Source organism: Solea solea, chromosome 7 (genome assembly GCF_958295425.1).
Source record: "Solea solea chromosome 7, fSolSol10.1, whole genome shotgun sequence".
Taxonomy (NCBI): Eukaryota; Metazoa; Chordata; class Actinopteri; order Pleuronectiformes; family Soleidae; genus Solea; species Solea solea.
In genome coordinates this window covers 5,744,773-5,762,793 of record NC_081140.1, presented here as the reverse complement: position 1 = coordinate 5,762,793, position 18,021 = coordinate 5,744,773, and the positions used below count along the sequence as shown (strand labels likewise).

Genomic DNA, 18,021 nt, shown 5'->3' with positions numbered 1-18,021 from the left:
TCAGATTGCAGTGGTTCATGCTGGACCACATGAAAGTACAGGTGTAGAAATGTCATCAGTCAGTAATCACAGGAAATAGTCCATCTTTCCATTTCCTTTCCATCTCTTTCTTTAGCTTAAACCTGTCATTATGATGTTAAAAGTGATTGTAAAGATCAGTGATTGTAGGAAAATGATGATAGCTCATAGTTTTCACTTACAAACGATGATTTGATTTATGGGCTGCTGGTTTTCCCCCTGTGATTTCATTTTAGAGTTACTCCTCCACACCAGACCTCAATATTTTTCACTATTACTATGCATTTCACAGTGTTCCAATAGCTTTTATTTAGTGTATTTACTTCTACAGTGTACATACTTCATTCTCTTCCATCATCTCCAAAGTGAAGATCTGGTGCCATGTAGCACCTGTCCTTCCTGGCGTCCACATCATCTTTCTGTCTTAGATCTTACTAACATCTTTATGGACATGGAAGTTGTCAGTTTCCCCTTTAAATGTGTTTAACAGTTTGCTAGAGGAAAGCCAATCTGTGAATAACTGATATGATGTCAGCGTACTAATGTGAGATCAAGTGATGAAACGCAGCTTTATTAAACGGTCCTGTTTCTGATGATGAAGTAATCCAGCAAACTGACACATTTATAGTATGAGAGCTGGACTGCAGACGCAGGCACGTATACAATACTATGAGATCACAGCACCACACACGCACACACGCACAGTGTATTCAGAGGGCTTTGTGTTAACGCACATGTAGCCGATCAGTCACACCTTTAACACGTGATGTGTGTTTGGGAATGCACACAACAAAAACTACCTATGCTGCAAAGAAGCCTTGAAGAGTAGATAGGGTTAGGGTTTCCTCAGGTCATCTGATGGAGAGGTGCTTAAGACAGAAAGTGGCAATAAAAAACATCTTTATTTTAACAACACATAGTATGAATGTGTCTTTAGTGTCCCCAGTGACATGTGATTGCTCATATCATGTTGTGCATGCTGGTCCAAACAAACTGAAAAAAGAAAAAAGGACACAGTAGTTCATGAATGTCACCTCATACATCCACGGTGAGATTTCTTGCTTTTTACTGGAGTCGTCTTGTGAACTGAGAAGAGGGCTGCTGCGTGTGTGCGTGATTGTCTAACTCCTGGTTTGGAACTGCAGCATGTAGTTATTAATATGTGACCATGTACCTGTTGTTTGTGCATTACCAATGTGTCTCTGACCTCGTCCTGAGGTGAAACAGTTGATCAGATCCATTCTCCCCCCTCTCTCCTATCATGAAGTGATTAATGACATCTGTTTTATAATAATGAATGTATTATTTATTAAATATAATAAATAATATAAATATATACATAATAAACCATTTATCTTGTTTTTTAACTCACATCTTACCACCTGAGCCTCTGTTGTGAATAAATCATACATTTGCACAACTGATGTTCCATTTTTAATGTATGCAATTAGCCAACAATACAAGAGGTCACTATAGTAGCCACTATTGTTACATCTCAGCTTACGTGAGTAACTGCCACTGTCTTTTTTACTATATGTTAATGAATAAATAAAATTGTTAATGTTTAAAACTTTTAAAATTAATTAAAAAATTGGCTATACACCAAATAAAAGAAACACAGACACACACACACACAATATCTCTGCATCCACATGTCCAAGATATAAGCTCAGGCATGATAAAGCCTAATTGCGTCAACTTAAAATGCTGTATGAAAAGCAAGTGCTTCATGTTGATGCTAATGACATGTCTCTCTTTTCCAAAAGCAAAACAAGGATGTCTAATTCTGTAATTAGCTAAAGAGCTCAAATGATCCTAATGATAATCACAATAATCAGAGGAAGGTTATTGTGAAGCTTCCCTTTTACAATGGTCTCTATTTCAAGCCTCAGCCTTTAAAAGGTTAAACGAAAAGGCACACAGGCATGGATTAATGCCTGTAATTTAAGTAATTATATGAGCCAGATATATTTTTTTTGGAAATAAAAATACTGTATATAGTAAGAATTAAAAACCATTACAAGAATATACTGCACATCTACGGTATTCATTTGTAGGATTGTGTAAATTGTGTATTAATACAATAGTATTAAAGTAACAATAAATAAAATATTGTATTTTAAATATTGAGGTATCAAAGGAATTATAAAACACCCCCACACATGTAAAACCATAAACCAACATTTTTACAACATTTGATGACCTTTAATGGTTTGGTTTATGCCTGGAAACAGTCAAACCTTTATAAATGGTTTCATTGCAGCAGTTTGTAGAGCATTAACATAACATAACACTTTTGAAAAGTCAAAGGAAATGGTTTATATATGTGTTCAGAATTTGTTGTTTTTTTTGTTTTTAATAATTGTCAAGAATTGACATTATGGGTTAATATTTATCTCCCAAAAAAATAATTTAGGTGACTTGATATTTTCTGAATTAATTGTACATACATATTAACACCTATATAATCTATATAAACTATATAATCTATATACCTATATAAGAGAGAATGAAAAGCCAAATTTTTAGGTGATGCATAAAAATGTGTTTTGGGAGAGGCAAGACATTTTGTTCCAGTGCTCTTTGTAACAGAAAGTGGATATGACACATCAGCAGAAATGTTGTCTAGTGTGATGACGATGACATCACTCTCAGTAATTCACTTTAATGCACGTTTTTTTGAAGCAATCCTTCATATGAAGCACTGTGTGTGTGACACTGGGCGTCCTGTGGCAGGTCGCTAACATTCTCTCGCTGCCTTTCAATGTAAATCTTCCATTTCCTGCTCTCTTGAACCGTATATAACCTGTCAAAGAAAATGTAAGTGCTTCACATGAAAGCAGATAAAGGAAATCATATATGTCATAGGTCAAATTTCAGGTCAAAAGCTGACCTTTTTCTGCTCTACACCAAGCATACTGTTTATTCAAACCCAAGAATGATAGATTTGTCCCCTTGTAAAGCTGCTTTTCTACTGTATATAAAGGAAATCCACATGTAATGGACGTTGCTCTTTGTATCCAGCTTCTCTTTATACTGACCAGCTTAACTTTTTCCCTTCTGACCCTTAGCTGACTTCTTCGTCATCTATTTGTGTGTGTGTCATATATGTAAGCATATCTCTCAGGATAAAAGTGGACACAAATACCCACCGTACAATAGAGCCTAGTTCAACCTCTTAACAGCTACACAAGCTGTACACAACTTTGCTTTCATTTTTCTGCTGTTGTGATTTTACACTGCTTCACAGAAAAAAAAATGAGAGCCCTGCATGTGTGTGTGTGTGTGTGTGTGTGTGTGTGTGTGTGTGTGTAAACACGTGTGCAAACACGTGTGCTTGATGTCTTTACTGCTTTGACTGAATGTAGCAGAGACAGAAACATCAGACCTGGTGCTGGTAAGACTGTAACATCATTGTTGCAGTAGTAGAAGTCAATACTGTCAAATATCATCAAACCTCAGAAGAGATGATCAGGTAACACAGTGATGAGGAATGAGCATCCAAGTCATGACCAAAGTAAAAATGTCTCTGACCTCATATTAGAACAGTAGCCAATCAAAAACAAACATTCGCTTTTTTCCACAGCCAAAAAAAAAGTTGCCACCTAAAAAAAAGGGTCACATGGTTGGACCGCCTTTAGCTTTGATTACTCACTCAATCACTGTAGCATTGTTTCCATAAGCTACTGCAATGTCACAAGATTTATTTCCGTCCAGTGTTGCTTTCATTTTTCACCAAGATCTTGTATTGATGATGGGAGAGTCGGGCCACTGAGCAAAGCCTTCTCCAGCACATCCCAAAGATTCTCAATGGGGTTAAGGTCTGGACTCTGTGGTGGCCAGTCCATGTGTTAAAATGATGTCTCATGCTCCCTGAACCACTCTCTCACAATTTGAGCCTGATGAATCCTGGCATTGTCATCTTGGAATATGCCCATATCATCAGGGAAGAAAAAAATGCATTGATGGAATAATCTGGTCATTCATTATATTCAGGTAGTCAACTGACCTCATTCTTTGGGCACATAATGTTGCTGAACCTAGACCTGACCAACTGCAGCAACCCCTTACCTATTTGCATAGTTAAATCCAGGTGGCAACTTTTTTTTTGGCCAGGCCGTGTATAAGGCAAAGGTATGCACCTCATTTCAAATAAACTTTCATCTTAATTAGAGCATAATTAGACTTCAACACCTAATCCAGACTCTGTTTCCAGCCTTGGAGGAATCTGGCCTGTTATAGGAGACTTTGGCCAATCACAGGGCAGTTCAGAAAAGTTGGGTGCTCCTATTGGCCGTTCTGTTAATCAGCAGTGTAATCACAGTCCTTACTTTGGGGAAAGGAGTCTATTTTCCAGCCTAAAATGGAATTGTGATGCCTCCTCCCTGGCTGCCTATTGTACCATTAAAGCACCAATGTGTAACTTTTATCACCAGTGTCTCTACCACTCTAGACTCCCCCCCCCCAGGTGCATTGCTTTCTGAAAGCACAATCCTACGTCCATATTCCAACCATTCTCATCTTACAACATCACTCATGTTTCAGAGAACCTTGGTTAAATCCTTAACTTAACCTTCGCTTCGAACCTTGGTTTCATCTCACTGATGTTTCAGAGAACCGGGCATAATTCCTTGATCTAAAGTTCCCTGCAGTCTCACTTTACTAGCGCGGTTGTGCTTCCACCTTTCCAAGTTATGTGGGGCTGATGGACTAAATCGTTGTGTGAGCTCATATGACAACGATGTGAATATGACATTTGTTTATATTTAAATATTAATCACTACAGCTTTAAAGTGAATGGAAGTGCAGCATAAAGTTGAAGTAACCAGTGGAGACATGGCTTTTTTTTTTTGTAAAGCAATAAATGCATTGTCTTTTAAATAGACCCATCATTTCAACTTAAACAGACAGATTTATAGCACATGATAATGCTTCACTTTGAGCTTTCCATGTGTTCAACAGCAGCCTTGTTCTATCCCTTACGTTGGCGTGTTTGTGGGGCTGGTCAGATCATGTGATGTGATGACAAGTGACAGCCTCCTAATCCTGTGATGTCCATCAGTTTCTTCAGTGGACACCAACACCGAAAAGGGCTTTCAGCTGAGGCCAGCCCTGCTGTCCAAAACCATAAACAGCGGTCTCCCAACATGCTTGACAAAGGACATCAAACCACATATGCACATTTTTAGGTTTGGAGTTTTTAAGGTCTGTATCGGCAGTTTGTTCATGAAGTGCTTACATGCAAAGTCTGTCCTTTTAATATGCTTATATGACACGAGAAAAGAGAAAGATTTCCTTAGTGTAGGTAGTGTTTGCAGCTACAAAAGGATGAGTGACGTATAAGAGGCAAACCTGCTGCAGTTCCCTGATATAAACCCTCTATATCTATGTATCACGTTGGTTCATTTGACCAATTCAGCTGAAAATGCTCAATGCAATTATTAGTTGTCCATGTGACCAGTCTTGGTCTGTTTTGGTCCATGTCTGGGACCAGCAGTTGGTGTTTAAAAGCAGCTTCATTCAGTGTTGCGGCAGCTGCCAGTCTACTCTGAGTAAGTGGCCAGTCAAAGCCTGGGTCACCACTCGGTTTTCATTAGAGTCCTAATTCAAAGCAGTCCACATGAAGTGTCAGGACTGTCCTAGCCTGTTGTTGGCACCTTTTATAACACACTCTAATGAGTAGCCATTGGGAAAGTTGTAGCCAGCCCTGTATATGGACCTGGTGCTGATGTCAATGTAAGGTCTGAGAAGTGGTAGTATAGAAAGTCCCCACTCAAAGACCTCAATCAGCCCCATGAATCACTTACTTTCTTTTCATTTATTCCTTAATCACACAACCTGTTGAGTGTCAGGATTCATGGAACTAGCTTTAGGCTGTTATTTACCTTATAAAGGTCAAGCATGAGGCTACCATGTGTTCTCCGTGGCCTTGGCATTGTATGACGCTGTTTGTGAGTTGTTAGACATGCTTTGTCAGGAAAAGAAACAGTCAGGAAAGGTGTGGACTGTTTAACCATCAGCAAGGTGTTGATGAATTCCAGACAGCAGCGCTAACCATAGCTGTATCTTAATTCAGGGGCTGCATTTGAAGGCTGATTGCATCACGATGTGTTCACAGCGAACACAACGTACATTTTTCATGCAATGAGATTACATACAAAGTACAATGCAAAGACATGAGGAGATGTGAATTTGCAATGTGGCAAAAGCCAAAGTTTACAACGTTTCTCCCACATCTTGATTTTTGACAGTTGCTGTATGTGCACTGTCCAAGCTATCGAGACAAACCAGGGTTGGTTGTCGGAGGCTGTTGGTTAGCTCTAGCATTAGTGCCCGAGATCAAGTAGTCACAGGTTTTGTTTACTCATGTGAATATCCCAGGCAAACACGAATGATCCAGCCATGCAAATCGGGTGAGTGATGCAATGCAAAAAAAAAACACTTTCAGTTCATTCTGAACACACCTTCACAGAGCCATGATTCAGGCTCTCCCAAACAATTAATGTGGGGATCCTTCCAGCCCCAACCTATTTTAGGATTCAGAAGAGATAATGGCGGCCAACAATGACAAAACATCTGAATACCAGTACAACAATTCGACTTAATTAATAAGGGTACACAAAAAAATGAAAACATGATTTATTTAAAGATTCACATTCAGCTGCAGATATGTTGCTAGACAACAGAGATAATACAATAATAAAATGCCCTGTAGACCAGAACATCTTATTTTGCTGCACACTCATGTAGGAGGTTTTCTCCTGAATTGAGGCAGAGATACAGTATTAACACTGATGCCTTTAGTCAGTATGGCCCCATTTACACCTGACATTAGAATGCATCTCTGATGTCCACAACAAGATCCGATTGCTATCTGATCACGTTCACACCCCCACCCCCCACGTCACCTTCTCCAGCAGCAGACCAGAGCGTCACACCGTGTGAACTGCCGTATCAACAACAACGTTAGCCACATGTGAAGTTGAGCGGAGGGAGTCGTCAAGTCAAGTGGAAAACCAACAAAAGCAGAGGAGCCTGTGCAGTTTTGTCTCACGTAGTTGTTGTAGGTAGAGCAGAGACGCACTGGAGACTCTTTGCATTTACACGTGGTCACAATGCGTCTCCAACCACCTCCCAAAGTGGTTTGACGGATCAGATAACAATTTGTCCTCAGGTGTATTTATACCTGCACTTACATGAGGTCAGGCATTATCCGATTGCAATCCGATCACAGAAAACACATTTGAATGCCAGGTGTAAAGGGGATCTATGTTCCCAGGTCACTGGCAATTATGAATGCGATTCATGAGTTTGATCCCTGGCATTTTAGCATTGATGAACTGAAAGGGGGTCTCATCATCCACCATGTGGCTTTATTTGATCCCTTCACATGTTGTGGTTTCTGGCATACTGTATGTAGAGTGTGTGTGTGTGTGTGTGTGTTTCCATCTGCATTAATGTGCAATGGCCTTTACACAGCAGGGTGTGTTAAGCTTCGCTTTTCACAGTCCATCAGGATGATCTCCAGTAGATGTTAATGAGCTTTCCCACTAATGTGGACTGAGTCATCCAACTGGACAGCTTTCTAAGGATTGTCTCACATAGTGATGCTGAAATGCTTCCATGGCAGAACATCTGTAGATCCCTATATTAATGGTATTTGACATATATTATTCATGTATCAAACCTTAACTTAACTCAGAATCTTGCATTATAACATACCAGCACTGTCGTTTAAAAGCCTTTTCCTGGTCTTTCTGTCCTTAAAGAAGTATTTCTCTAACAATATTGTCACACTGAGCTGGTCCGTCTTCTACAGCACAACCATGGCTTTATCATCAGTTCCTGTTGAGATAGAAACCAATTAGTCATCATTTCCTTGGCACAGTTTATCTTCTTCTTCCTCCTTGGGGGTTTGGTGAGGCATCAGGTCACCTCAGTCAGACATATCACCACAGGTAGTGACAAACCCAATGTCATTGCTCTCACTTTTGGAAGATGAGTAGTGCTCATACATGATTAGCTGTTGAGGGCTGCAAGCCAGAAATGTTTTAACCAAGTTGTAGTGGGGTTTCGCTTCTGTCGTGACTGTTATTTCTAAGCAGAGTTTAGTTCAGAGAGGACAAAGACAAGTTTGATCTACTTCTTTGGCCCGAGCATGAAAGGACTCACTGAAAATGGTGGCTGAATCCCAAAAAGTTGAAAGTTTCGTCATCTGGGAGTGTTGTGGACGGACCCAGAAGTGCATGTGAATGCACAGATGTGTCACTCTTATTTGTGTGTGTGCGTTGCCAATCAAAATAATGTACTTGTGCATGCATCAGACAATGTATATGAACGGCCCCTAAGATAATAATAATAATAATAATAATAATAATAATAATATTAGCAATAATAACATTGAACTGACCAAGTTCAATGCTGAGATCTTGGGGTGGATCGTCTGACAGGAAGGGAAACAGGCAGACAGACAGACAGACAGACAGGGCTCAGACAACCCTGGGTTCAGCCCAATGTCTTTGAGAAAGAAAAGAAAAATGTTGTTGATAACATCTCGACTTCCTTGTTAAACTGTGACGGCCACTGCTAATTATAGCTGTTCAAGCACTGATCTTATAAATGCTCTCACTTTCATTTTACCTCCAGATCATTAAGTTGAGATTAATGTGTTACAAACGATACATCTACAAGACATCTGATCCTGCTTATTGCACATGTTTGACTTAACATGGCCTTTGTTTCCAGATCTCAACATTGGGTAGTAAAACAAACAAAAAAAGATTTCATTTTTTTTTGCATACCAAAGTTTGTCTTAAAGTCTTAAAGGTTTAGTATGGAGTGTAATAAGATAAATCTGTTTTAGCGATAGCTGCAGTATTTCTTGTGCTCTGCTTTGAGTAGATTTAGTGCGCGTGTTTGCGTGAAAATGAAAGTGTGTATGCTGGAGCCTGTTTGTGTTTGAGTGAGCGCATAAGAGGATTAAGGCCCGTTCACAGCCGACAGTGCAGACCATTCTCTCTGTATATGTCCGACTGGCTGATGAGGTATTAAGTCGCTACTGTGTTGTTAGATGAGTCTCGGATGCACGGTGCAAGGACAAGTCTGTGAAAACAGTGACATTTTTCCTCCGTGTTCAGCACTGCCAAGAACCACTACACCCCCCCCCCCCCCCCCCCCCCAGCCCCAACTCTGGCCTGAAAAACCTGCACTCTTATCTCCAGCTGTGGCGTCCGCTGCTGTTTTACTGATAGCTTTTTGACTCAGTATCTTGTGTTGACTTGCTCTTTCTTTTGAAGTCGGTCCACTGGTGTCATCCAGCTCCAGTCTGTGTGGCTGTACACACAACAGCAACAGGATGACCTCCAAGATTACACCGTCCACGCGCCAGTATCCTGAGGGAACTTGTGTCTGTCAAAAACATTTAGTGTTTGTGACCAGTAAAATACAACATTGTCACCTGAAAATGACCCTCTGTCACATCTAAACTGAACTGTCAATTGTTTTTTAGTAAGAAACGCGTTTTCTGAGCCAAAAATGTTACGTGTCTACAACAATCGTATCATGATAGTGTTTGCGTGAATGTGGTTATTTTGGGCTAAAAAAGGGCTTTTTATGGTTTTTTATCGTTGCATCAACATCCTCTTCATAAAATCACACCACGTCACAGTCTTGTCTCACTGCTTGGTGGACATGTCTCTCACTTTATTACACTCCACCACTGTCCCTTCCACCTCCAGTGAAGAACTTACCGTATTACCTTAAATTCAACTGTTTCTGTTGCAGGAAGCCGGTGAATCAGCTTCTTTGTCACCAGAGAGGACAGAGTTTGAAAAACGCCTGTAGATAGTTTTTGGACACTGAGACAAAAACTCAAACAAATTTCCAAAATCTGGTGTTCAAGTACAACTACATTGTTTTTTCTAGATAAAACGTTTTGCTTTTCTTTGTTAATAGATTTGCAGTAAATTGTAAATAACTGCCAGATATTGAATGTTAATGTGGAAAAATGGGGAAAGCACTTAGTTACAGGACATTTTCTGGTCCTTTTATGGTTAAAATAAGCAAAAAAGTCAATTTCAAGGCTTAGATGTTAAAGGGTTAATGTATAACACTCTTGTAATATGTAGAAAACAAAATTGAGAATTCTGTTTAGTTGTCAACTTCATTTTTGTGAGACAAGCAACAAGCTCTCAGGGGCTGGGTCACATTTGCTGGGGTGTAATGTTTCAGATTTTAAATATGTATAGTTTTTGGCATTGGAAATGACATTTTTGAAGATAAGCACAACAACTACAGCACAACTATACAACTATATCACAACAAATTATTTATCAGCCAGCTCTGATCAGCCACCGTTTTCAAGCCCATATCAGTGAAATCCTACAGTAGTTTCCATTTCGTCATTGGCCTCCCTCCAGAACAGCATTATCTACACATCAGGTTGGACAAAACCACCTTGTAAATGACCATATTATTTTACCTAGTGATATCAGCCCCCAAGGAAATGATAACCAACATTAGAGCGCTGGGGGATTGTGTTGGGGGCGTGAGAGGTTAAGACTTGTTGAATAGCTGGTAGTCGTCACACAATGAGGTGGATTAGGCAGCACTAGATGGGGCCTTTAGGGCTTTACTGGGGTGTTCGGCAGCTTACGGTGCCTACAATAACATCGCAACCGTGGAGATCCAACTGGGTTAGCTGAGGTTAGACAAAAAAAAGGCCGGCTGCCGGGGACAAATGACTGGCAGTTATGGTCAGTGTGGTAAGAAGCAAAAAACAAGGGGGTACGGTTTTAAGATTTAAGCCAAGCAATTATCAGACAGTAAAAATAAGCATAGCAGCATTTTACAAAGGAATTTCTGTGCCTTTCCAAACAACCCCTGGGTGTCACTTCAGAAGCCAGAAGAATTGAGACTAATAGGAACAGCACTGGGCTGCAGAGCAGCAGTAAGACTCAGTCTCAGTGGCTCCAGCACTTGTCTCTGCTTGTCTGTAGTCATGGCTAAAAAAATGATATCATTACAATGACCCAAATTCTGACAGATAAACCTACAGTGTGCACACAGTGATTCAGTGTGTGTTACTAAATGACATGGAGTGTTATTACGTAGCATGAACGTGGTCAGCAACAATACTCAGACTGTGGAATTCAAACCATTATTGATTGGTATTAAGAGTCTTAAGTGTGTCAGGAAAGTCTTCTCCACAACATCACTTACATCAGCGTGGACTGTTGACACAAAGCAAACAGGTTTATGCTTTTCATGCCACGTTTTGATCTTCAGACGATTCTGCATCAAAAATCCAGATTCATCAGACAAGGTGTTCACTGCAGCCTCCGAGTTCTGTTCCCAGACAGGAATGGAATCTGGTTTGCTCCTTGGCTCCAGACAATCCTCCTCAGGGTTGGATATGTTTGTTATTGTGCTTCTCTGCTCACCAAACTTGTAAAGAGTGGTTAACCTTTCTGCTAATGCTCCATGCAGCCTCACCAGTCTCCTCTGAGCTCTTTCATCACTGAATGTTTTTGTTTTTCACTCCACTCTCAGTGAAAATTGTGTGATCCCCTGTTTGAGGTGGACATTAAATCAAGGTCCTGGTCTATATTGTCTAATAATAAGCAGTTTTACAGGTGTACAAAACCATTTTTTTTATATATATTGTGTATATTACAAAATGACAAGAACATCATCCAAGTTTCCACTAACTGGTTATATACACTATAAAAAAAGGGTTTAGTGTAAATAGTTCATCATTTCAAACAAACAAAAGTCCATATAATTTATCTTTATCTTTATTTTGTATTGTGTTTGAGTGTTTTGGTGTTGTGAACCAGCAGCCCTGTGCTCTGTCTGGGATTACTGCAATGTTTCTGCTCTTTGTAGCATTGGGGAATTAAGGAGGAGGCAGCTGGAGGGCGAACAGTGGGCTGGGTTAACACCAGAGTGGCACATCGCGTGTTAGCCTGGATAATAACAGTGTGGTTTGTATTAGGTTCCATTGGCTAAAGGAAGAAGCTCCCACTTCCTGCATGCCCTCCGTGACAAAAACAATATCCATATTAGCCTCAGAACATGTGCAGGACGGATTAAAGACTCACTGTGGGTTTCTGTCACTACAGCAGAAATCTGAAAACGACTCTTCATGCTAATGTGGCCTCCCGTTCATGTCAAGGACGCAGAGTTTCATTTTTGAGGGCGAGCGATGTGAAGAAGTCGCCTCAGACTGCAAACACAATTTACAGCACAGTGTTATGACTGTGCAAGAACTCCAGCAGTGGAAAGTGTTTAAAGCGAAACACTGCAGATCACAGCCACGGCTCTGTGCGGCTGTATTTACTCTGTTTTTAATGTTGTCATTGTTGTAGGCGGTGCATATTCAACAAAAAGCTTTCTGCTCCCAATGATTTCATATTAGTGTGTAAATAATAATAAATAAGTTGCAGTCAAATATGGAACCAAAATAATAACGCCAGCCGCCACATTCAGATATTTACACACATTAGAACCAAATAATTAAACTTGATATTTTTAGCTGGAACAACTTCATTAATGTATATAAACAACTAGATATGAAATAAACTAAAAAAAAAAAAAAAAAGGGGATATCTTTCCAAGATCAACTTGCTACATTACACAATTAAAATATGCTTTAAATTATTTTAAAATAAATCATTTTGGTTGATGTCTGTGGTGTTGCTGGACCGTCTGTCAATGCAGCACAGTTCAATCTGCAGCCTCCCAAAATATGAATTAAATCATTTTATGACTATGAATTTCTACCATATTGACGGTCAGCTACAGTGTATCACTGGACTGGACTTGTATTCGGCGTCATCAGTTTTCGGTGGACCTATAAACTGCTAACTGAATGAACACTTAGACTTCGAGAGCTCCTCTGAAACATCAAGGCAAAATAAACAAGGTAACAGTCAGTAAAAAATAATGAGGGAGGAAAAGGCTCCTACAGAGGAAAGAAAGCGAGAAGAGGGGAGAAAAAAAATGACTTAATTATTTTTGGCAAAACAGTCACCAAAAGAAAATGTAACTGGCAACAGGCGCAACTTTTAAAGCAACACAAAGTGAGCACACAGATGACTTTGTAATGAGAACGCTGTGTTTCTACTGTTTACCTGGCAGTCGTGAAACCCTGATAAAATCGTCCGAATAATGTTCCAGTTTGCTGGGTTAGGGCCTCATTAGTTAGACTGCATCATCACACGGGTACCTGAAACAACACACACACACACACACACACACAGTTCTGATCTCAATGCATTGTGTGAACTTGTATGTAAATCTACAGCGTTCTTGTAGATCCTTAAAGTCTTAAAGCGGATTTAAATGTCATCATTTATGACCATTTTGATGTTTGATCCTTGATGTCTGACATACAATCTCATAATGTTATACATGGTTATTATTTTTATCTGATAATTTGACATAATTGGACTTTTTACCTTGTGTTTTTGTTCTACTCTGTTAATTGTATTGATTTCTCTTTGTGTAGAGTTTAAAAATAAGTATTTTCATTCGTTTGAAATACTTTTCCTAACAATAATGATTAGTAACCATGACAACTTTGCTTTGGTACACAGATATGATTTACAGTATTGAATACCTGCAATAGATTCCTCATGGGGAGATGGTTCTGCAATGGGTGACTTAGGTCAAGCAAATACAGGTTTCTGCTTTCTGTTGCTCTTACGCCATGTTTACACATCCTGCAACTGTCACAGGAAACAGAAATATGAATCTACTACTGTGTGCACTACCAATCACATTCCAGTCTGTTAGCTTGTTTAGGTGTGGATAATTGTTCTCTGCTCAAACGCGATTGGTCGGTTTCTATTTATGAGATTAGCTGCTTTAGACTGACCAACATTTACACTGATTTCGTGGTACAGGAAAGTCTGAAAAGTCACTTTCATCTGAAGACATAGGGAGAAACAAAGGTTTCACGGGGAGCGACACACACGTACTATAAAGTCATCTAGCTACTTTCCATTAAAATGCATCACAAATGTATTTGAAAAGAAAAATGCAATTTGCATCTGGCTCTAATGGTGCTTTTCTATGATTCTATGATACTGTTTCCCTTCACATTAATGCACAACATCGTTGTATTAATAGTGTGAAACATCATAACAAAAATTCATATTTGACATTTTTCAATCAGGTTTTATTCATGTGACTGTAATGCTGTATATGTGCTTCACTTGCTGTTTCTCCAGTATATTTCACTTCACTAAGTCACTCAATTATTTATTATCGATCGACTGTCAAATGTTGTGAGGTGCACCGACATCCATGCCGCTTGTCTTTTGGGGCTGGAGACAGTGTCTGTTGTCTGGTCTTCACACCTGTCTCTCTCTGTCTCTGTCTCTGTCTCTCTCTCTGTCTCAGTCTCTCTAAGACAAAAACTACACCAGTACTTTTGTCTTTCTTTCTGTGTTGGAATGACAACAAATAATAGAAATGCTTCCCTGGTGTTCCATGTGATACATGATAATGATTTTTAAAAAAGCATCCTTTATTCAGCGTGTGTCATCAGAACTTGACGTGTTAGCACGTTAGCATTTGGAGTGAATATGGTGGCGTTTTCTTCTTCTGTGTTTGTTGTTTAGCGATGGTTGGCAAACACAAGTGTGCGTACTGCCATGATTGACTGTCTTTTTTTACACAAACACAGTCAAATGTAATCTTTGTAGCAAAAATGACTTTGGTAGTTCAAGTCACCTTTTCTCGGTCTTAAAGTACATGACAGATGTCAGAGTGAGTCGTCTTTCAACTGGAAGGTTGTGGGTTTGATTCCCAGCTCCACTGGGGCAAGGCACTTAACCCCATGTTGGGTATGAAATATGTGCTATGTGAATGTGAATGGGTGAAGCAGCTTTGAGACTATAGAGTTCATCGAGACTAGAAAAGTGCGATATAAACACGGACCATTCATCAACTCTTCTTCTGATTTTATTTGGTAGTTACGAAGGTAGTTGGGGGAGTAAGTACACAATTTATTTAGGTAATGTAGTGGAGTAAAAGTCAAGTACAGACATTTTTGTAACAAAGTATTTGTACAGCTTGCACTGAACCATATATACAGTACATGTATATATATATATGTGTGTGTGTGTGTGTGTGTGTGTGTGTGTGTGTGTGTTTATGAACGTTTGTAGACTTGTATTCGTTGCTGTTTACAAGTCTTCTGTTTAATCAGCCAGTGTTCTGGCTTCTTGTGTGCTGTAATAGATTAACTATTGGCTCCACCTCAACATTCTCTCTCTCTGTCTCTCTCGCTACAGAACTGCAGAGGGAGGGCAGCATCGAGACCCTCAGCAACAGCTCTGGTTCCACCAGTGGCAGCATCCCGCGCAATTTCGAGGGCTACCGCTCTCCTCTGCCCACCAACGAGGGCCAGCCGCTCAGCCTCTTCCCCACCAACTTCCCCTAACATCCCACCTTCTCCTGGAAAGACTCACCACCGTCCAGAACCACCTGACCTCCTGCCTGCCTCCCTCACACCTGTCCACGCAGCATCTCTCACACACACACACACACACACACACACACACAGGTGTGTTGAACTCAAGCCAAACCATGCCCAGGACATTTTGTGTCCCTGTCCAAGTGTGTTTTGTTTTTTTCTTCCTCTTCTCATACAGCAGATACAGTATTAATCTTAAGTGTTTGTTCTTTTCTAGTATCATTATTATTATTTTTCGTCAGCCTGCCATGAGGAGGTGGGGTTTGTTAAAATTACAATCATTTTAAATTTGATCATTTTCAATGCCAAAATCATTCCAATAATGAAAATGTCTTTACCTTCAAAAAATTGAATCCATGGTCTGCACAAATATATTGAAGACTCTGAAGAAGCTCATTTCGGAAGATGAATAGAAACTTCAGTCAATCTCCAGGGCAGAGAAATTACATGTCAAGCTCCAGAGAAAATTCACTTTTTGAAGCAGCTGTGTTCAGATTTAAAAAAAAAAAAGAAAGAAAAGCAGACAAGTATCAGCCCAGCAAATGAATCCAACTCTGCTGGTGACCTTGTGTTCAATCATAAAACAGCAGCAGAGCCTCTCCTCTCCTCTCTCCTCTCTCCTCTCTCCTCTCTCCTCTCTCCTCTCTCCTCTCTCCTCTCTCCTCTCCCGCCATCACTCTCCATGTTCGTTTGAAGTTTAACGGCGTTCCTGTTGTCTGAGCGAACCGTAAGAAAAAGGGAACCCTGGCAGACTGTTTATTCCAGTCAGTGACATGTAGCAGCTCCTTCTCCCTCCGCGTGTGTTGCTGCTTCAGTGGCCTCCGACTTGTGTTTTTGATTCAATTTGGTCCTTTCATGCCTTTAATTTTCGGTGTAATTGCATTTGACAAAAGATGCAGGTATGAGACGACACAATGACTAATTAGGTGAAATCGTAGTTCATAGTAGCAGAGATTTGTCTCTAAGCTCTAATGCCCACTCAGCCTTTCCACGTATAGTTCATTTTGATTGAGACATGCTGTGTTTTGACCAAAATCATGCGTCTAGTTACAGATCTATAGAAACAAAAAAAAGTATTTTCCTTACATGTTGTAGCATCACCCACTTTGATAATCATAAATCTTTAAAAAATAAATATAAATTGCCTGTTGAATTATGTCTAGAAGAATGTGTGGCTTGGTGAACGATGACGAGCACTATTTATAGTTAGGTCTGCAATAATGAGTTAATCAAGTTTGTGTTTTTCAACAAATTCTGGTTTTATAATTTCAGCTTTGTAAACATGAACATGTCCTGGTTTCTTTGTTCCTCTGTATCATGACACTGTAGGACGTCGTCAGTCACACCGGTTGATATTTGCTACGAAACATTTTATGGACCAAACGCTGAATTGATTCATGCAGAAAAGAATCCGCAGATGAATTGCTGATGGTTGCAGCTCTCGCCTGAATGCTGCTGGACGACATGTCACGAAGGCCGCGCTCGGTCGTGGATCGACTTGTTCTTGCTCCGCTGCGATTTGTAAAGTCCTGACCTGTTTTCCTCTCTCCTCTCATTCATGACAGTAAGACATAATAAAAGTGGGGGAAACAAATCTGTCCGTCTTTCTTCTTGCTCTCCTTCTAATTGTGTTTTTTTTTTCCTAATTCAACCACAGCAGTGACCATCAGCACGTAGCACCGCTGCTAATTAGTACCATATTTTTACAGGCAGTTAAATGTCGTTAAAGGGTCTTTTTATGGGCAACTTTGGCTCTTTGTTCTGCGACAGAAAAGAAACAAGAAGACACGTTTGTTTCTCTGCTAATCAGCACAAACCCTGCGTTTCAGGGTTTCGTTAATGCAGTAAAACATGGACTGGAGTTAAATTGAGTTAAATTAGCAACATGCTAATTCTTGAGTACTTTATTTCATCTCATCAGTGTCATCATGGGCTAATTGTCATAAAGTAAAAAGGGGGTTCTCGCTTTTCACACAATTGCAAAATCGTTTTCGTAAAATATTTCCGGTCACGTGTGTTTAAAATCTTAAAATCACGTGTGTTTAGTCTTCGTATGAGCAGGAGAACACAGTGAATGTATGAAAACACAGATGTGTGCAGATGTGTTAATTTAAGCCTCTGTTGGAAAAGTCTCTTATGAATAAAGAAGAAATGAGCTCCATCTGGAACAGGATGTGCTGCTCAGGATTATGCAACAAGTTACAAGAGGAAAATGACAGTTTGTATTTTTCCACTTTTTTTTATTTGATTTCAACATGTTATTGCAAACATTTGACATTTGTTTAAACACCTTCAAAATGTAAATCCTTAAAAGTAGAAGGAATGAATCTTTGTAAATATCACCAGAGACAATATGGTTTGTGTTTAACAAGGGTCCCAAACCCTGGAGAGCTGAGCAGTGACACACACACACACACACACACACACACACGGGGTCTGTTCACAACAATCGGACAGAGCAGTAGCAGCAGTGAGACCTGGCTTTAACTGAGAAAGACGTGTCCTGTTGTTACAGAGTC

At 39.8% G+C, this 18,021-nt stretch overlaps 1 protein-coding gene across 2 annotated transcripts in view; it reads left to right on the top strand.

The window, feature by feature from the left end:
- bcas3 (BCAS3 microtubule associated cell migration factor) overlaps positions 1-17,096 on the top strand; it is a 317,149-nt gene extending 300,053 nt beyond the window's left edge. For both annotated transcript variants that reach the window (XM_058633221.1, XM_058633220.1), the window contains one exon: positions 15,321-17,096. In XM_058633221.1, coding sequence (XP_058489204.1) covers positions 15,321-15,469 — 149 coding nt within the window. In that variant the 3' untranslated portion in view covers positions 15,470-17,096. The remainder of the gene's footprint in view (positions 1-15,320) is intronic.
- Positions 17,097-18,021: the final 925 nt, after the last annotated feature.